Raw genomic sequence first — 20,344 nt, 5'->3', positions numbered from 1 at the left:
ACTTTGTGTGGGTATTCACTATATCACTTTTATACAGAAAATCGAATTCGTCCACAAGTACGTCACGTTACTTAACGTTTATGATAATTACGAACTCGAGTATGTTCATACAGTAAATAGCTTCAGACATGTATAGAAACGTGGAAGTAAATGATGGTAGTAAAACTATGTTACCCCCACCCCAGCAATACATTAGGAGCTGCTAACGAGTCATGTTTCAAGCAAAAAGATAAACTAAACACAGCTGAGGGTCGGGAGTGGCACGGCAACGAGAAATTTCCAATAATGTTTTAATCTCTCATACTTACGGTGCCTCGCAGCTCGCTCTCCTGGAATTATACCAGGGAATATTCGTGCGTTGAAAATATTAATTCCAAGTTGAAAATAGAATACCAGAATTATGCTATTTCCTTAAAGTCAACCGTGAATGCTGGAGGAGTACGAGGCCGGTGAGAGTGGCTTTCAAATTAATATTCAACTGGACTCTCTCTTTATGTTCCAGATTCCAGGAAGCTTCTGGCTGCCCGTACATGGAATCATATGTATGATATACGAGAAACATCAGCGTAGGTGGGAATACGCACATATTGTGTATAATGTTCTTGGTATATATATGATTATATATGGTTTCACTGTAGATTGTTGCAGTGATTTAGAACACGAAATAGGATCAGGTAAAGATGTTTACGTAAGTGATGAAAACATCTGTGTTTGACGAGCGGGTAATGAACACCTGCTTGCTATCGGTTGACCACCTTCCATGAGGAACACCTGCTCAGAATGATCACAAGGCAGTGAGGCGACCCCTCAACACCTACATCCGTTATGAACGTCTCAGAAGTAACTGTGCCACAGTGAAGACAGCTAACCTACAGTGAAAGGGTGGAGGCTTTGTATTTACCTACTACACCTAACGTAGGCCCTACCTAACCTAACGCAGGCCCTACCCAACCTAACGCAGGCCCTACCCAACCTAACGCAGGCCCTACCCAACCTAACGCAGGCCCTACCTAACCTAACGCAGGCCCTACCTAACCTAACGCAGGCCCTACCTAACCTAACCTAACCTAACCTAACCTAACCTAACCTGAGGCAGGCCCTACACATGTGGCCGAGAGGGACGGGAGGGCAAGCCTGCCTTGCCTTCTTAAGGGCAGCCCATCATCCCTGATGGTATCCCAGATGTCCATCTATACTCCTTCATGTATACCCCTTCATGTATACCCCTTCATGTATACCCCTTCATGTATACCCCTTCATGTATATCATCTCATGGGTGACGCAGGTTTATTTTTGTTGTTCGTGGAGGTCACGGGAGGAGCACTTGTATAGGGATCTCGGGGGAGGAGCCTCTGTGGGGTCTTTTTTTATGGGGGTGGAGGAGAGGTGGGGGTGGAGGAGACGTGGGGTGGAGGAGAGGTGGAGGTGGAGGAGAAGTGGGGTGGAGGAGAGGTGGGGGAGGAGGAGACGTGGGGTGGAGGAGAGGTGGGGTGGAGGAGAGGTGCGGTGGAGGAGAGGTGGGGTGTGTGAATGGTGTTTGGGAGATCGGGAGGAAGGGGATGGGGGTGCACTTGTGTGGATTACTGTTTGTGTTGCCCCGTCGTCTCTACACACACACACACACACACACACACACACACGCACACACAATCGTAATACAGTAAAGGAGTGAAAAATTAAGGGAAAAGAATTCAAGGAAAATAAGGTAAAATGTCAGCCATTAGATATTTCATGACCGAAAACTTTACAATATTATGTTAATTTTCATCATGATGATATGTTAACGGGAAGAGGAGGTTATCCCACAAACCAGCCAAGGTCTGTTCTCCCATAGTGTCCCTAAGGATACTGAAACGATTCGCGAACCAGTTAGTAAAGACATCATCAGCTGGGCTGAAACGAGATGGGCTCCAAGCAGGACGGAGTCTGCCTAAAAACAGTCGTGTTTACACCGCTAGAACGTGAGAGTCGTGGTCACAGAACAAGAGCCCAGAGACTCCTGGTCACAGTAAAACGAGCGGAAACTTGTGGCTGATGTGCTAGATACCTGAGCATGAATGGTAAATCAACAAGTTATAAACGGCGTCAGCGTATGTATATCTTCGTGCACTGATGCTCTTCACGGGCAGTTCTCTTTTCCTCATGTTGTCTTCCACATTATTCATCACATTTGATAAATGTAGAATGAATGAAGGTCTTACTGGGCATCGTCCAGGTAGTTCATCCTTGACGTCTGGTACCATCCATTCATCGTAGTTTCTGGACCATCCAGCTTCTGGCTATTTTCAGCCAAATTTATACCAGGAAAGTTTATGTATCACCTAATGAATAACTGTAAAAGTTATTCAGTACGAAAAAAAACTGACACAAAAAACAACTAAAAAAATGGTGAAAGAAGACTCCAAAGTTTTTGTTGATGCATAACTGTCATATGACTAAAGCTGGAAGAGCGCAGCTGCTGGTGACTCCCAGTGTTACCCCTGGAAATGGTATATTCAACAGATTTTAATGGAAAAAATGAATATAGAAGATGTAGATTTTGAGAAATATTGATGAATAAACAGCAACGATATTGCATTCTAAGAAATGTAAGACAGTTTATAATTACATGAAGGAATGAATGAACGAGTAAAACCCACACGACAAAAGTAACACAAGGGCAGATCAAACTCTCTAATTTCTTCTTCAAGTTAAGATTATCTTACTGGAAAAGAACAAGAAAAAAAATCATAGCCCAAAATTGTTACCTTCTCAAGGAATATGTATTTTTTTCTGGTTTTCCCGTCTTTATAAAGAACAATATAGTCTAGTTTCAGACGAGGACGAGTAGCCCCCAACGGACAAATATTTCCATTTCTGATGATATATATTTCTTTTCCCCATAATAGTTATTTCTATCTGGAAACCATCTCACCTTTTCCCTCAGAGCCGTTCTCATTTCAAGACTTTTCTAATCACTGGAGACTATTGGTTGTCTGCAGACAACTATATCTATCAAATATATCTTTCTCTATAACATATTTATAACAAAATGATTCGTATTTTTTATATTCTTCTTTCTTAAAAACAATTTTCTGTATGTTGATAAGAACTGATCACTGTTTTCACTGACTGGTACATGAAAGGGTGGCAGATTTGGTATGTTTGGGTCGTGTAGGTAGGCGAAGCGAGAGAGTCGTGGCGGGTGAAAAAAGATGAGGCGGTTAAAACTTTGCGTAAGAGAAAGTGTGGCAAGAAGGCTGGATTAGATAGGATTGTAGTTGAATTTTGAGAGAGAGAGAGAGAGAGAGAGAGAGAGAGAGAGAGAGAGAGAGAGAGAGAGAGAGAGAGAGAGAGAGAGAGAGAGAGAGAGAGAGAGAGAGAGAGAGAGAGAGAGAGAGAGAGAGAGAGAGGATGATGTAGATTGATTAGTTAGGATTTTCAGTATCACAGAAGATACGGACACTTGGGACCCTCATGTACTCGCTCTGGTAGAGGGCAGGGAGGACAACGGAATGGCTTTTGTGAGTGAGTGAGTGAGGAGAGTATGTCTGTGAGGGTACATGTGAGTGAGTGAGGAGAGTCTGATTGTGAGAGTACATGTGAATGAGTGAGGAGAGTCTGTCTGTGAGGGTACATGTGTCAGATTTGGAGGGAACAAAGTGATCAGGGCCTAAACATGCAGGAGAATGAGAGATGTGCACGGGATAGAGCAAATTTGAGCGATGTGGTATACAGGGGGCGGCATGCTATCAATAGACTGAAGCGGTCAGGGGAAACTACGGAAAGGTCTGTGGGGCTTGGTTGTAGAGACGTGGTTCTGTCTTCAGTGCATTGTACATGACAGGTCTAGGGTACATGTAGTCAAACGTCCTCTCCCGAAACAGAGGAGAAAGCTCTTACCATATGGAACTGATGTGCAAAGGAAGAGTTATGGAAACTGAAACATAAACTCAGTTCATATCAAAACAAACTGTACACTGTAATTCCTGCAAGTCATGACGATGATGATGATGATGATGATGATGGCTGGCAGTTCTGCTTGGTCTTTGGTGTTAAAAGCTCAGTTCAGGGATGATCAACAGGTTACACATGTCCTTAAGATATCTCAGTTGTGCAGCCGACCGTCTGCACGGGAGTCCGGGCGTGCGGGAGTCTTTGCTCACCGACGGACCACGTTCTTCAGGTCAGGTCGGTCCGCACGTGCACTGTTCGCAGCACCGCACCGCTCGCAGCGCCCCTGGTCCCACGTGACACTACAACTTGTATGTGGGACTAACTCATCACTGACCTCGCCTCTGTTCTGTGTAATGCGGATGCCATTTATTGTATTACAAAGGCAATTAGTTCAGTTTTCCTGGTTAATTACTCCACTAATCTACTGTTTCACTTTACCGAACTGGATGAATTTTCGTTGTGTTTTTCACTGTCACTTTCTGCCTGTGTTCTCTTGCCTGAACACCATCATAAATGTTACATTTTGTAGTTTATCTGATGCTGTAGGGGACCTGCTATGAGCGATGATAGTCTCGTTAAGTTCAACACGTTAACTATTACTGTTAACTGATAGTTATCATCTTGATACAAACGTAAACACTACGTCACTTCTGTTATTGTTATAATCTGATGTTTGACTCAGTATGAGATAAACAACTTTAACATATTAACTTTAAATGGTAAGTCTCTCGACACGTGCGCGAGGCGCGAGCGGACCGCGTGCTATGACTCTGGCAGGAAAGGTCGTGTTGATTTTGACCTCTCGACTTTCTTCCGAATGATAGTTTCCTTCATTAACCAAATTCTCAACTTCCTCGTTAATCCTACTACCATGTCGAGCAGAGTCGAACGGACTTGATCATCATGTTCATCCTTTCATCAGGGCTCATTCCTGCCTCAATCCAACAATAATAGATCATGTTTGTGCATGGAATGACTGAGGTCAACAACACACACACACACACACACAAACACATATACACTCACACACACACTCCCTTTACCTTCAAACCTATCATATATATATATATATATATATATATATATATATATATATATATATATATATATATATATATATATATGTGATACATGATCACCATTTCCTGTGTTAGCGAGGTAGCACCAGGAACAGACAAAGAAAGGCCACGTCCACTCGCGTCCATTCTCTAGCTGTCATGTATAAAGGACCGGAACACAGCTCCCTATCCACATCCAGGCCCCACAGAACTTTCCAAGGCTTACCCCGGACGCTTTACATGCATTGGTTGAGTCCACTGATAGTACGTCGGCCCCAATATACCACATCGTTCCAGTTCAATCTATTCCGTTCACGCCTTTCACGCTCTTGCATGTTCAGGCCCAGATCGCTCAAAATCTTTTTCACTCCATCCTTCCACCTCTTATCTGGTCTCCCTCAATTTGTGATACACATATTCTCTATATACGTATATGTAGCTTAATTTAGCTATCCTTGCCAAATGTCAGCTAGGACGCCTCCAGCAGTGGGCGTGGAAGAATTAATGGCTGGCGGTGTTGTAAAAGCCAGGAACCTGGGGCCCTGCTGCCTACCGGATCACTGGGAGTAAAGACTAATGACTCGTGTTGTGCTGGTGGAGCGGGAGGCTCTCACGATAATGCCACAACAACAATTTCACAGTTTGGTGAAGGTGATGCCTGTGGTATCCTGGGGTGCTGGGTGCTAGGTGAGGGCTGGGATGTCAGTAGTACCTACCAGTACCGGCAGAGAGAGAGAGAGAGAGAGAGAGAGAGAGAGAGAGAGAGAGAGAGAGAGAGAGAGAGAGAGAGAGAGAGAGAGAGAGAGAGAGAGAGAGAGAGAGAGAGAGAGAGAGAGAGTCTTCTACTCTCAAGGCCTTTGTATGAACACGTGTGAAGAAAAAAAGGAACGTCTCGTGAGACGAGCGCGAGCTGTGACTGTTGTGTGCTGGGAGGCGTCAGTCTGCCATTGTTGATACTAAGAAGAGGGACGGACACACATGGAGGGTAATATAAAGATGAGCAGGGAGCAGACAGCGGCCACGAAGGATCTATATATCCAACACTAAATCGTTAAGCTCGAAACGGAAATGCTAGAATTGACTTGGGAATAGAAAAAGAGGTGAAGGTAAAGTGAAATATAGAACTATAAGATGATGTTAATACTGCGGCAAGATTGATGCAGAAAAAATGAAAGAGAGAAACGTACATCACTGAATTCGAAGGATGCGCACAAGCGTGGCCCAGGATGATGTAAAGGATGGTGTGAGGATGTGGACCGCTGGGAGACGTGTTGGCTGGCATGTGTGAGAATGTTGAGTCGTTCATAGATAGGTTACAGCAGATAACGAACTTTGGCTTGACCATTAGGGACTAGGTCAAAAGCCAGGTCTTCAAGCCCAAGTTTCAGACGGCCGAACTCACTGGTCATGCTGCCGTACTCAAAAGTCACACCAGTGAGGTCAAGGGATAAGGTCAACATCCACGTATCGCTTCAACATCCTGTGGTTTTCGAATTAATTTCACACACATAAATATCAGTCCCATACAAGATCTGAATGACGAGCAAAAGTGAAAATATTGATTATTTTTACCGGTGACTCACATGAGCAATGATGGTAACAAAAATTCTTCATTAAGGAAAGTTTTGTGTTCGACGCTTCCCAGACAAAGATGTGATTGAGTCATATGAAGCAGAGACAGGTCACGCTCAGCAGATGTGTCTGGTGTATCTAACGAGGGTCACAAGTCAAGGTCAGGGGACGTATCTGCTGTGAGTCACAGGTAAGGACGGGAAACGTACTTAACGAGGGTCTAACAAAATCAGGGCTCGACTCTCGTGTTCTTCCTCTGTGGTCTCTTCCTCCCAACATTTCTTGTTCACTTCTGTTCTTCTTTCTCTTCCGCAACGTTGATCACATTCTATCTTCCAGCTGTCTCCTGCATCGTCCTCAACACTCCTCTTCACTCCCATTTTCTTTACATCTTGTGCCATTTCTACATTCGTTGGTATCACCTTCCACTTCTTTCCTCTAGATACATTCCTATCCGCCATTAATACCTTATCTATCTTCCTTTTTCTTGCATTCTCTTCCTTATTCCCTCCCATGTTTCTATCCCCCACATCCCCTGCTGGCCGTTATGACCGCCCCAGCGGCTAGCTAGTCTGGCGAAACTTTTCGTGCCATGTCACAGGTACGTATGTGGGATCCCACCTGGCCAGGTACTGGACCTATGTTGTTTGTGGCATGATGACTGAGGCCCGTGTGACACGTTAGGGAGGGTGACGGTGCTTCTGGCTGGAGTACAACTCCATCCTTCCCTCACTGCTGGAGTGCCGCAGGGTGACACCCTCATTACTTACGGAATGATGTTTGTATCTTATCTAACCCGGTTTTAACTTACTGCAATTTTCTGAAGTGGAATTCTTACTTTACATAATTAATTTGGCTGAGCTAATGTTATACCAGGTTGGGCTAGAGCGTGTTAAGAGACATTATCGTGATGTATGTGGCCGTGGAAGTATCAAGGTGAAAATCTACATCACTTTTGTTTACTTATTCGCATGGTATCAAGCATACATCCTTTCACGAATAGTAAAAGTATCGTATAATCTGCTTACTTGTACGTATATGTGAGCTGATAATGTGGTCCATACTAGAATTCAGGAAGAACAAAGTGTAGTGAAGAACAGTAAAAAAGAACATCATCATCATTATCGACCTTCTATAAGTATTGCTTTGGTTTTTTGCTCCCATGAGCGAGCTGTCTGTGTTTCCCCACCAGTAGCTAGACCACACAATACCCGGCAAGCTGCTGCGTCACGTGATTACTGTGTGGACGTTGGCAACTCACAGGTGGGCCGTTCTGATAACTGTTTCTTCCCCTACACGTCGAAGCTTTGGAACTCTCTACCTTCTCATGCCTTTCCCGGTGACTATAACCTGACACTTTTCAAAAAACAGGTTTTCACTTTCTCCTAAATTCATAAATGCTTTCCCTTGTCTCTTCTTTTTTTTCCCTTTTATCAACCTCTCTATATTTCAATTAAGACCCAGCCTTGATGTGGACTTTCGTCCGTGACTGGAGCCTCCAACGTGAAAAAGAATATAGTTGATTTCCGTATGAACAGAACAGAGCGGGAGGTAAGACAAGGAGACGTGGCTGTTCTCTGTGCGTTTCGAACCCATGAATGAACCCAGTGAAGGAAAAATGTCCCGTCAGCCGTATATCACTCTTGTCCGGTCTGACAATTTGGTGTGGGACTTGTAGACTTCCTTAAGAATATGACAACAGTTAGATGCCAGTCACCAGGGGAGTGGACGCTCCTTTGGCTAATGTCCGAAGCCATTCATAGACCAAGTATGAAACAACGTGTTTGGGAGTCGCTCACTCAATGGGGTACGTTCGCTCAGCTTGGCATTTTAAAAGCTTGCCCAAGTTATGGGTTCCACGTAACACCCGGACGTTATGATACATCAGGCCATCACATCAATACTTCCAACATGTAATGCGGTTAAGGGACCAACGTCTTGTAGGATGTAGATGATTATAGAAAGCTAAGCTCACATAGACGATTAGCGATATCGCCAGACGGTAAGACATTCCAGGTTGAAAAGGAAATTCAGAAATATTCTCATCAAGTAAGAGTCAGGTCCCATCCCTCTGGCTGCAGGGATGGCTTACAGTGGACCCCGTGTAGCGTGAAGGAGGTGGTGACCTCTCCATGACATACTCAGATTCGTTACGAATCTTTACTAAAACAAGTTTGTAAGTTACTTCCTTAAGGAGAGAGGTCACAAAATCATTTATGTCGAAACCTGAAAATCTTTAGATTTTAAAAGCTCTCAGCCCAGCCACGCTCCTGCCATCCCATCATCTCTCCCCCACCACTACCAGGCTTGGAGCGAGGCTCCTCCCGTCCCATTCTCCCTCCCACACCACTACCAGGCCAGGAGCGAGGCTCCTCCCGTCCCATTCTCCCTCCCACACCACTACCAGGCCAGGAGCGAGGCTCCTCCCATCCCATCCTCCCTCCCCCACCACTACCAGGCCAGGAGCGAGGCTCTTACCATCCCATCCTCCCTCCCACACCACTACCAGGTCAGGAGCGAGGCTCCTCCCGTCCCATTCTCCCTCCCACAACACTACCAGGTCAGGAGCGAGGCTCCTCCCGTCCCATTCTCCCTCCCACAACACTACCAGGTCAGGAGCGAGGCTCCTCCCGTCCCACTCTCCTTCCCACAACACTACCAGGTCAGGAGCGAGGCCTCTACCGTTCCATCCTCTCTCCCAGGCCATTACCAAGCCATCTACACTAAAGAGGTTAAACCCAAACTTTATGAAAAAAATCTGGCCACCTCTTGGGGACTTAACACACATCTTATCTCTGCAAACTCTTCACTAAACTTTACCAACTTTTCAAAATTTTTGTCTGTACTGTCACTCACTATTTGTAGTCACTCATTATTAGTTGTCCGTGACCTTCTAAACCAGTCTCATGTATATATATATATATATATATATATATATATATATATATATATATATATATATATATATATATATATATATATATATATATATATATATATATATATATATATATATATATATCCCTGGGGATAGGGGAGAAAGAATACTTCCCACGTATTCCCTGCGTGTCGTAGAAGGCGAGTAAAAGGTGAGGGAGCGGGGGGCTAGAAATCCTCCCCTCTCGATTTTAATTTTCCAGAAGAAGGAACAGAAAAGGGGGATAAGTGAGGATTTCCCTCAAAGGCTCAGTCCTCTGTCCTTAACGCTACCTCGCTAACCTAAGTTCAGCGAGTGCTAAAATACCAGTCGTCTATAATTATCTATTTTATCTAAACCAAGCTTTCGCCTTCACACAGGCATCATCGGAAATCTACAAAAAAGAGAAAATAATTACGTCACAAAACTTGGATATGACGCGATAAAAGGAAACAAAATATATATAAGAAACACACTGGGAAAACGCACAGTACATAACACATACAAGTAAGGGAAAACGTTGAAAGCAATACAGATTAAGGGTATCGTGACGGGTAGTATGAGTTACAACCTAGATACAAAATATGAAAACTGAAACATATTTACAACAACATATCAAAAGGACAAGTTTGTGACTTGTGCTGTGTGGCTTATGTCGTAAGGGTACGTTAGTGTGAGGCTCAAACTCTGAGGGTACGTTGCTGTGTGGATGTGTTGTGATGGTATGTAGGCAAATGGCTCCTGTGTGTATGTTCCTATGTGGTTTACACATACTCTGAAAATGTGTTGTTGTGTGTTATTATCGAGAGGAATACAATAGCAGAGAAAATATATCCTTTAGCGAATTAGTTTTTGTCTGTCTGCCTTTCTGTCTCTGTCTGTCTATCTGTCTGCCTATCTTTATCTCTCCTCTCTCTAACTTTTCTCTTCCCAGCCTCTGGTCCAACTCTTGGCACGCCTTCCACTCTCAGTTCCTGTAAGTTACGTAGTGAAGAGCTTTTCAACCGTGGCAGATAATGCTAAAGAACAGCCAGCTCCATCAAATGGAAAGAACGGTCCTGACTCCTGCCCAGTGAAGGACGATTTATTGGAGTTCAAGGACCGTAACTCCTACCGTTTGGAGGAGGATTAACGACTGTTGGAGGATCCTGACTCCTGGCGTCTGGGGAGGAGTTGAGGATTTGTGAAGGATTCTGATTTCTGGCTACTCGGAGATAATTTATGAGATGCTGAAGGATGCCGAGCCCCCCTCCCCCGTCTGGTAAAGATTTTCCTCGGGAACATCTGGAGTGTTCGAGGACCCCGAGTCCTGGTGTCGAGGGCGGTGAGGGCTCTGGTTTCTCAGCTTCCTGGGGAGCGATGACTGCTGGAGACCCTGATTTCTGGCGTCCAGGGCTACGTTGAAGATCATGTACAGATGAACCTGATTCTGGCGTCACAGAGACGCTAAGGAAAGCAGGAGGACCTGATTACTGGCGTCTAGGGACAGTTAGATTGAAAACCAGATTCCTGATGAGCAGTAAACTACTGATGGGTAGTGGAGAACCTGAGTTCTGGCACCTGACGGAGACTTAGCTAGTACTACAGAGCCAAGTTATGGACGTCTCGAGATCAGCTGAGGAATGCGGAGGATTTGATCATTACAGATCTTAGTTGATAGTTAACAAGTGTTGGAGGACTGGTCGTAGATGATCTTATCAGACACAGAACAAGACTGAAGAAGGATCTGAGGACTGTCAAGCACTTGATGGCTGAGGTGAGATCAGTACCATCATCACCTCATTAGCCACATAAAATTCCCCAGAACGTTTACGAAGGATAAGTCATTAACGTTAATGTTGCCAGGGTTGGTAGTCAGGGCTGACGTTGCCAGGGTTGGTAGTCAGGGCTGACGTTGCCAGGGTTGGTAGTCAGGGCTGACGTTGCCAGGGTTGGTAGTCAGGGGTGACGGACGTACGATCTAGAACTGTTCCTTTGTTAACAATTTTCTTTTCCAGTGCAGACCAGTTTTTCAGTAGATCCAAGTCAACTTGGAGGTCGTCTGGGACACAAGAGTTCCAGTATATTTGAGTAATCTGATGATTTACCTGAAGGTGGATAGTAAATCTGTTAAGAATATTTGATATATATTGATATTTAGAAAGTTGGGCGAAAACAAAAATGGAAAGAGAACCCTATAACCACACAGCAAGACTCACACAGACAACTACACAAACATAAACACATCAACTAAAAGACGCACGCTCACGAACAAACACACAACACTCGCACGCAACATACACGCAACACTACACACACACACGCACACACACACACACACACACACATACACAAAGGAAAACAGAGGTAAACAGGAAAACATACACTAAGTGCCTTCCTCCCCCTCACAACAAACTGGTCTCTCTGCCCCCATAAAGGCAAGTGAGGCAGCCAGATGTGCTCCTCTCTTCACCGCATCTAACCTCCCGGCCATTCTCTCCTGCAGCTGCAGCACGGGGCCAGGAGGTGCTGGTGAGAGAGCTGGAGGTGCCGGAGTTCGTGGGTCGCGGCGAGGACGTGGAGCTGGGTTGCCACTGGCAGGTGCCTCGGGATGAGCTGTACTCCCTCAAGTGGTACCTCAACGACCGAGAGTTCTTCAGGTTCAAGCCAGAGGAGGAGCCCAGCATAGCGGTGCACCCACTGCCCGGCGTCTACGTCAATGTCAGTACCTTGTAACTTAAGCCTTACCTCACTCTACCACAGTAGCATGTTAACCTCAGCGTACCTTAGTAGGAGGTACGGTACCATAGTGGTGTACCTCTCCTGTATGACGTCACCGTATACAGGCAATGGTACATGACTCACTCATCCCCAACATTAAAGCACATTTGATGTGAGTCAGCTCACAGTATCACAGGTGGCTTACAAATCATGCATAGCTCTAACTCCTTCATCCTTTCATAACTCAACAGGTCACACGTCTTTTACAAGTATACTAGAGACTCACTAGGTACCCAAAAAAGCCAACAGTGACTCACATAATGCTCAAAACGCTACCAATCGCGCACACATTGCACCCAAACCACCACTAGCTCATACAGCTCACAACATAACCAGTGGCTGGCGTATTGCACATAATCCCATCACTGAGGCACAGTGAGGTATATAAGTAGCTCAAATAGTACCACTAGTAACAATTAGGCTACTCACAAGTCCATCAGTGGCTCACAAAGTAATCATAATATTAGTGTTGCTCACAAAGCTTCGTAAACCACCGGCATTAGCTCACGCATTGCTCACAATACCAATACTGGCCCGGAAAGTGAGAGGAATGTTAAGAGTGCCTCACAAATGAGGCTCTCAGAATCCTCACATGAGCAATTACTCTCATACGATGAAGTAACATGAGCAATAACATCATCTCTCATACTGTTCATAACACACATAAACTCACTTTCACAGTAACTATATCTACACGCTTCTCACAACACCTCCAGTGACTCACATAGTGCATATGATATCCTTAGCTGTGTGGACAATACTCAAAATACCAAAAGTGAAAGACTCTCTCAAGACTCATAGACTCACACTCATTGCTCAGAATACCATCGTCTGCAGCCATGATGTACACACTCCCACCAGTGACTCATGCAGTCACGGTAAGTACAAGGGTGACGCTCGCAGTACTTAATACTGTACTAACAGACTTAAGGTGAAAATTATTATTCTGCTGTCGTACTTCTCTATCAGAATGCATAGTAAACATTGCTTCACTATCTCTTTGAAAGATTTTGTGACGCACACACACACACATACATATATATATGAGACTAAAGACATTGTACATATATAGAAAGCTAAGAGACATGGCAACACAAGTAAAACTCCCTAACCGTAACATACAATCGTTAACCAAAAACAATGATCACATACACACACACACACACACACACACACACACATGTATGAGGAAGGACAAAGAAACTCTTCCAATCAGTTATTCAAGTGGCACGTAACACCTGGGAAACAAAGCCGAACGAGCTAATAAAAGGTCGTTGTTGTCACAATTATGTGAGGATATTGGTGCTGTAACGACGACTGACGACGAACAGGTCAAAGGTGCCACATTCATCCATCCACTAACTTACCTTAATGCCTGTGATTACACCCCGAGGGAGAGATTACACCCCGGGGGAGAGATTACTCCACCAGGGGGATTACACCCCGGGGGAGAGATTACACCCGGAGAGAGATTACACCCTGGGGAGAGATTACACCCCGGGGTGTAATCCCCCGGGGGAGAGATTACACCTGGGGAAGAGATTACACCCGGGGGAGAGATCACATCCCGGCGGAGAGAATACCCCACTACCAGTGTCGCACACACACACACAGAAACACACACACACACACACACACCCCGAAGCTTGGGTAGTGTACAAGCATTACATCCACATTATTATGTACATTCTCGTAGATGAACTTGATTTTGTGATTGTTTGTCAACCACAAGATCAGATCCACTTGAGTCCCAGCCACTCCCTGGTCATGCCTCCGTCTCACGCACACGTCGTGGCCACACTGGAGTGTACTGCACTACACCACTCCGGCCACACAATCCTGCCACGAGGGTTTCTGAACCAACAGAAGGGATATACATGGGGAACCAACAGAAGGGATATACATGGGGAACCAACAGAAGGGATATACATGGGGAACCAACAGAAGGGATATACATGGGGAACCAACAGAAGGGATATACATGGGGAACCAACAGAAGGGATATACATGGGGGAACCAACAGAAGGGATATACATGAGGGATCCAACAGAAAGGGTATACATGGGGGAAACAAAATATAAAGCTTATGTTTCTGGTGAACAAATGTATTTTCAAACACAGTTATCATATATTTACGGACGTTTTATGAAACCAATTATCACTCAGTCGTTACATACATTTGGGAAGTAAATCATTAACGGTTTCCAGAAGAGAAAGGAATTAACATTTTTTTACCAACAAAGAAACGTTTTGCAGAACACAAAGAAAGGGAGTTTAGAATCATGAATTTTAATGATCTTCGCATGACTGTAATCAGGGCAATACTGGATGAAATTAGCAATTATAACGACATGGACGTAGCTTAGGAAACCTTCAGTTAGACACTCAGAGTAGTAGAGGAAATATACGTGCGCATGCGTAGCAGACGATCGTTCTCCAGATGTAGGTCACAACGATGGGGTAGTGACCAGTAACTTACGCAAACCGACGTCGAAAAAGACTTGAAAAATATACGTCAAAGTGAGTGTCAGTATAAAGCGAATGTTCAAGAAAAATGGAAATGAACATCATAGCTTTGTCAGACGTAAGAGAGTCGCTACCCAGGCAACTGAACCAGTCATTACAGAGAACTGAACATTGCTCAAAACAATAAAGCTAGATCAATACACACTTCATGTCCCGTTGTTAGAAGTGAACATTTCGTAACACTGACGTACATGTTCAAGGTATGATGCCCACATTAAGTGTAGTGGTAGTAGTTCTCACGGTACTTCCTGATGTGTATTAAGAAGCATGGAAGATGCTTAACATGAGATACATAAACTCATGGTTGTTCCCTTCAGTAAATCACTTGCCAGTGTCAAGCTTCCACACGTTTGGAAGGTTGCCAGTGTAATGCCAATATCCACAAGTGTTCAGTCCCGGGCTAGAAATTATCACCCAATTAGCGTGACGTCCATAGTTAGTAAACTTTTGGAAACCATCGTTCGAGACCAAAACTATAAATCATTTTGAGGATTACCACTTAATGACTGATTCATAACATGATCTTCGACGGTCATGGGCATGTATGACTAATATTCTTGATACATTTAACGATATCGGCAATGAATAAATCGGTGGATGTTACTGATGTAGATTTATAGAAAACATTTGATAAATCCCACATCAAAGATTACTCGCAAAAGTTAAAGGGATAATATCTAGGCGGTTAGGAAACTGGTTGACTGATGATCAGTGTAGTCAGGATGGTTGGACGGAAGACGTGGTGTGCTACTGGGATCAGTCTTGGTACAGGTTCTCTTCCTAACACATCCTGAAGATATTAATTATGATCTACGTTGTAAGACTTGAAAATTTACGGGAAATTCTAAGCTGGGAATAAAGTTATACGTGAATTGCAAATTAGCATAGATGCTGTCTCTTGTATTATTCTGTGACTGAAAAAAAACGCTTTAGAAACAAAAATCTAAACTGTGTTACTGAACACAGAAAAATTTTGTTGCAAAAAGTGAATGAGTTTACCACTTTCGCCATTCTGAGGAAACGCGTTTTGTGATAAGGCGAAGCACACGGTTGTCTGTCACGTTCGTGTCTACAGGGAGCAACTGCCGCCAATAATAATCTTACGAACTTACGCGAGGGACAGGAGAGGAAGCCAGCTTACGCGAGGGACAGGAGAGGAAGCCAGCTTACGCGAGGGACAGGAGAGGAAGCCAGCTTACGCGAGGGACAGGAGAGGAAGCTAGCTTACGCGAGGGATAGGGAAGGAAGCCAGCTTACGCGAGGGACAGGAGAGGAAGCCAGCTTACGCGAGGGATAGGGGAGGAAGCCAGCTCATGGAACAATTCATATGTGACAAACATAACTCGTTTATATGGTTTGGAGAACAGGGTAATGATATAGTTAAGAGTCTCAGAGCCACCGGAATGCAATTGCAGTTCTCATACAGACGGTTTGTTGATGTTTACATTAAAACTAATTAACTCTTCATGTTGAGGTGTAGAGTCAAGGTTGGTCATGAATTATGATTGATAGGGAGTTCTGAAGGAAGCCTCTGTGTCGTGGGACTCTCGAGGTAGATGCTAAATATACCAGACATGAAGTGAAAACACTATCGGATTAAACCTAATCTATGTTTGTTGTACAATAGGAAATATAACATTAGACCCTCAGGGAGGTCTAGCAGGGGGTTGCAGGGATGGGTTAGAATTTGACTTGATATACTACTACCAGGGAAGCACTAGAAAAGGGAAAGTTTAAGAAGAATCTATGGACTTCGAAGGAGACATACAATAGGGTGGAAATGAAGAATGACCAATAATAGACCACTTTCGTAGCTTTATAATCACCTCTGGGATTATATATTACCTTAATAGTTTACCTGTTTCTGCAGAAGTACTTTCAAAGACAAATTTTAGGCCTTTATGAAATTCTATGAAAATCACGTAGTTAGATTAGAAATGGAGTATGTGCCACTGCTCCATCAATATCAGCATTTTGGTCAACACCATTCCTGATATCATTGTCAGCAGTAATGTCTAGATTTCTGAGGGATGATCCATCCCTTTAAGTCTCTTAAATGCAAATACATCGAGGCTTATGATAATTCGTCGCGGGTCGCTTCTGCCAGCTAATGGAGGGGAGGATTAATTAGGTCATACAGTGTTTACCTGGTGTCTGGTTGTGAGCGAAGCACACAATGATGTTGATCCTGCGTCGGTTGAGGCAAACACCTCATCATATGCAGGACGCTGCGCAGCCATGGTGGTGTGTGCGCACTTGCGCCATGGCACCGTTTTGGTGATGGTGAGGTATACATAGTGATAGTGAGGTATGCATAGTGATGGTGAAGTATACATGTATGTGGTTACCTAAGTATTTAGCCTCAGCCTCTGGTGGGTCGTGTGAGAAGGAATGCTGTATACACACTTCCCACATCACCCAAAAATCGCATGACATCACTATGGTGGTAGTGGGGTGTACAGTTACAGTGGTGTGTTCTTGGTCATGGTGCAACAGAGGCAATGTAATCCCTGTTAGTGATGAGACACATGATAGTTATCGTTACAAGGAGTCACTTCATGACTTATCTGCTAAGATTTGTGTTATTGTATTCAGTCAGGTTCTGTTCTACCCGTCTGTACATACATGTTTATGTCTCTTTGTATCATTTCTTTTTCGCCTCCTGGTCCTGTCGTTTTATGTTCTCTTGTGTCACCTGCAGAACATCTAAGTTTTCCTCTCCTTCCTCAGTGTCTCATATCATCATTACAAGCAGAAGTGAAGCTAATACAGCTCCTTGTGGCACTCCCGAGAGAACGAACTTCTTCATCTTCACACATGGCCACATTTACAGCTCCTTTGAATTTTCGTGAAAAATGTCTAATCCATTTTCCCGGTTGACCACTGATATTTTGCTTCGATACTTTCTCTAGTGAACCTTTGTGGTTTGCTTTTGTCAAATGCTTTAGCCGAATTTAGAGAAACAGAGTCCAGCCTCGTCCCTCGCAGTAAAGTTTTATGTATGTATTGTTTTGAAATAAGACTCAGTGAGTTTATTGACTTTTACCTGACACAGATCCATGTCGGACATTGTTTGTGCAACTGTTGCTGATCATGTGTTCCAGTATTTTGTTTGGATAAATCTTTCATAAATTTCAGGTACATGTGACGCCAGGCTAACTGGTCTACATTGGCTTATGGTTTGGTAGTAAGGTAGATCCTCCTCTGTGTACTGCTGTCATCTATGCCATTTTCTGTGTACCTCGCATGTTGCTGTGTCTCACCAACATGATCGATGATTTCTTGTCGTAGTCTTCGTCTTTTTCAGGATGATATCTATATTTCCATCAAGTACAAGTGATACCTTCTCGTCAGTTGATCAGGCGCTTTGGTGATGTTATGTTCTGATATTTCAGCATCTGTGGTGATATGATTTTCATACTAAAAAAATATTATCATCAATATTTTCTTTATGTGCTGAACGCCGAATGATACAGGTTGATCAGCATCTTGCATATTGCCTTAGGCTAGGCTCCCTTCCATATTTTTTTCCTCACTTTAGAAGGCCCTTCATCTGAGAGAGAGAGAGAGAGAGAGAGAGAGAGAGAGAGAGAGAGAGAGAGAGAGAGAGAGAGAGAGAGAGAGAGAGAGAGAGAGAGAGAGAGAGGATACTGTGGGAAGCTAATAATTACAGACTCCTGGGTCAGCAGTCCCGCCCCACATAACTATTACCATCCCGCGAATTCTGACGCCGCTTTTCTTCCCTTCCCTCCACCTCCCCACCACCATGACTCAGCTCCTATCCACCTCTCCGCCACAGATCAAGATGTGATATGATGCTGTGTGTGTGTGTGTGTGTGTGTGTGTGTGTGTGTGTGTGTGTGTGGCCAACCTGGGGGTACAACAGTTGTTGAGTGACTTCATTGTGGATACTGTATCTTGGACATGAGGGAGCTGACCATATGTTGAACAGATGTTTGTTTTACGTACATATGTGGCGTCGGTTCATTACACATGACAGCTGGAGACTCAATGTGAGCAGGTGTGACTTGTTCCTATGGTCTGTTCCTGGTGCTACATTGCTAATGCGGGAAACAGCGATCAAGTTTGATTTTCTTGTAAAAGCTTCTGGTGTTGGCAGTGTTGATGCTCCTCATATACACAAACAAGCCATAATAAAAGCAAGACTTACCTAATACATTTTTCCATTCAAAATAAAGTGAATATGACCGACGTGTGATTATCAAAACCAAAAATGTTTCTGGATTCAACTTTTGGACAAGTTATGATATCAACAAACATGGTTGTGTTTGCAGTTTCAGATGATTTCCATCGGCAGTTGTGTCTGCCTCAGTGAAAACGCCAGGACCAACAGTGTCGAGGGGAGTCAATGTTAGCGGAGGAAAGTCACTGACTGACTGTCTCTCTCCAAACGAACGAATTCCAGATACAGAGTTCCCAGTTGATGAACACCTGTCACACTTATGTTATGGTTGATGAACACTTATGTTATGGTTGATGAACACTTATGTTATGGTTGCAGTATGTCAGTCTATCTTGCCTGGATCTATTTAACCTAATTTCCATATCTGGAAAGACTCGTCCTTATATCATGCAGTGTGACTCTGGAAGTTGTCCCAACGAAATAGGTGTTAAGAGAATGTCCACAAACACCAGATAAACATGGGATAAAGAATTTAATCTCATATATCAGGTCTTCCTAAAACTAAATTCTAGTTTCATGTTTACCATATGAAAATTAGCTTTATAGTATTGTACTTAGGATACATCATTTGGTCTTGATTAGATGAGTTTCATATGATATTTATTGCCTCTTTGTGGAAGTACATTCACAGTTCCGTTTGATAATTGTTTTAAATAAATGATACAATGAAAATATTTGCTCTTGAGAGAAACAGAATAAATCTTAGATACACCATACGCAGCCTTAAGACATGAAAGGTTAAAAACTTAGGTCACGTGAGTTAAAATGTAAAGTCTCACACCAGCTGGTAGCCCGTCAACCTTGTGCGATACGATATTGTTATGAATACCTTCTTCCTTCTGATGTGTAGGTGGGTAGGAGTGTGGCTCTTCCTACACCCGTCCGTACGAGGAGATAATCATAGGAACTTGTGGTAGGAGTAGAAGGTAGGAGAACATGGTATGATGAAGGTAGAAGACGTGGGAAAGATTGAGTACCTGGTAGCATAGTGACACTAGAGGATGTGGATGAGTAGCTGGACGAGAGGTCAGACTGGCTGGACGAGAGGTCTGACTGGCTGGACGAGAGGTCACACTGGCTGGACGAAAGGTCAGACTGGCTGGACGAGAGGTCTGACTGGCTGGACGAGAGGTCACACTGGCTGGACGAAAGGTCAGACTGGCTGGACGAGAGGTCTGACTGGCTGGACGAGAGGTCACACTGGCTGGACGAAAGGTCAGACTGGCTGGACGAGAGGTCTGACTGGCTGGACGAGAGGTCTGACTGGCTGGACGAGAGGTCTGAGTGGCTGGACGAGAGGTCTGACTGGCTGGACGAAAGGTCAGACTGGCTGGACGAGAGGTCTGACTGGCTGGACGAGAGGTCTGACTG

General features: G+C 44.1%; 1 protein-coding gene across 1 annotated transcript in view; it reads left to right on the top strand.

Annotated features, from left to right (window-relative positions):
• LOC139766087 (cell adhesion molecule 2-like) overlaps window positions 1-20,344 on the top strand; it is a 63,478-nt gene that overhangs the window by 32,650 nt on the left and 10,484 nt on the right. Inside the window, exon 2 of the mRNA XM_071694233.1 lies at window positions 11,969-12,183. Within this exon, the coding sequence (XP_071550334.1) occupies window positions 11,969-12,183 (215 nt within the window). The remainder of the gene's footprint in view (window positions 1-11,968; window positions 12,184-20,344) is intronic.

Source organism: Panulirus ornatus, chromosome 57 (genome assembly GCF_036320965.1).
Source record: "Panulirus ornatus isolate Po-2019 chromosome 57, ASM3632096v1, whole genome shotgun sequence".
NCBI classification, from domain to species: Eukaryota; Metazoa; Arthropoda; class Malacostraca; order Decapoda; family Palinuridae; genus Panulirus; species Panulirus ornatus.
This window is presented reverse-complemented; position numbering and strand designations above follow the sequence as displayed.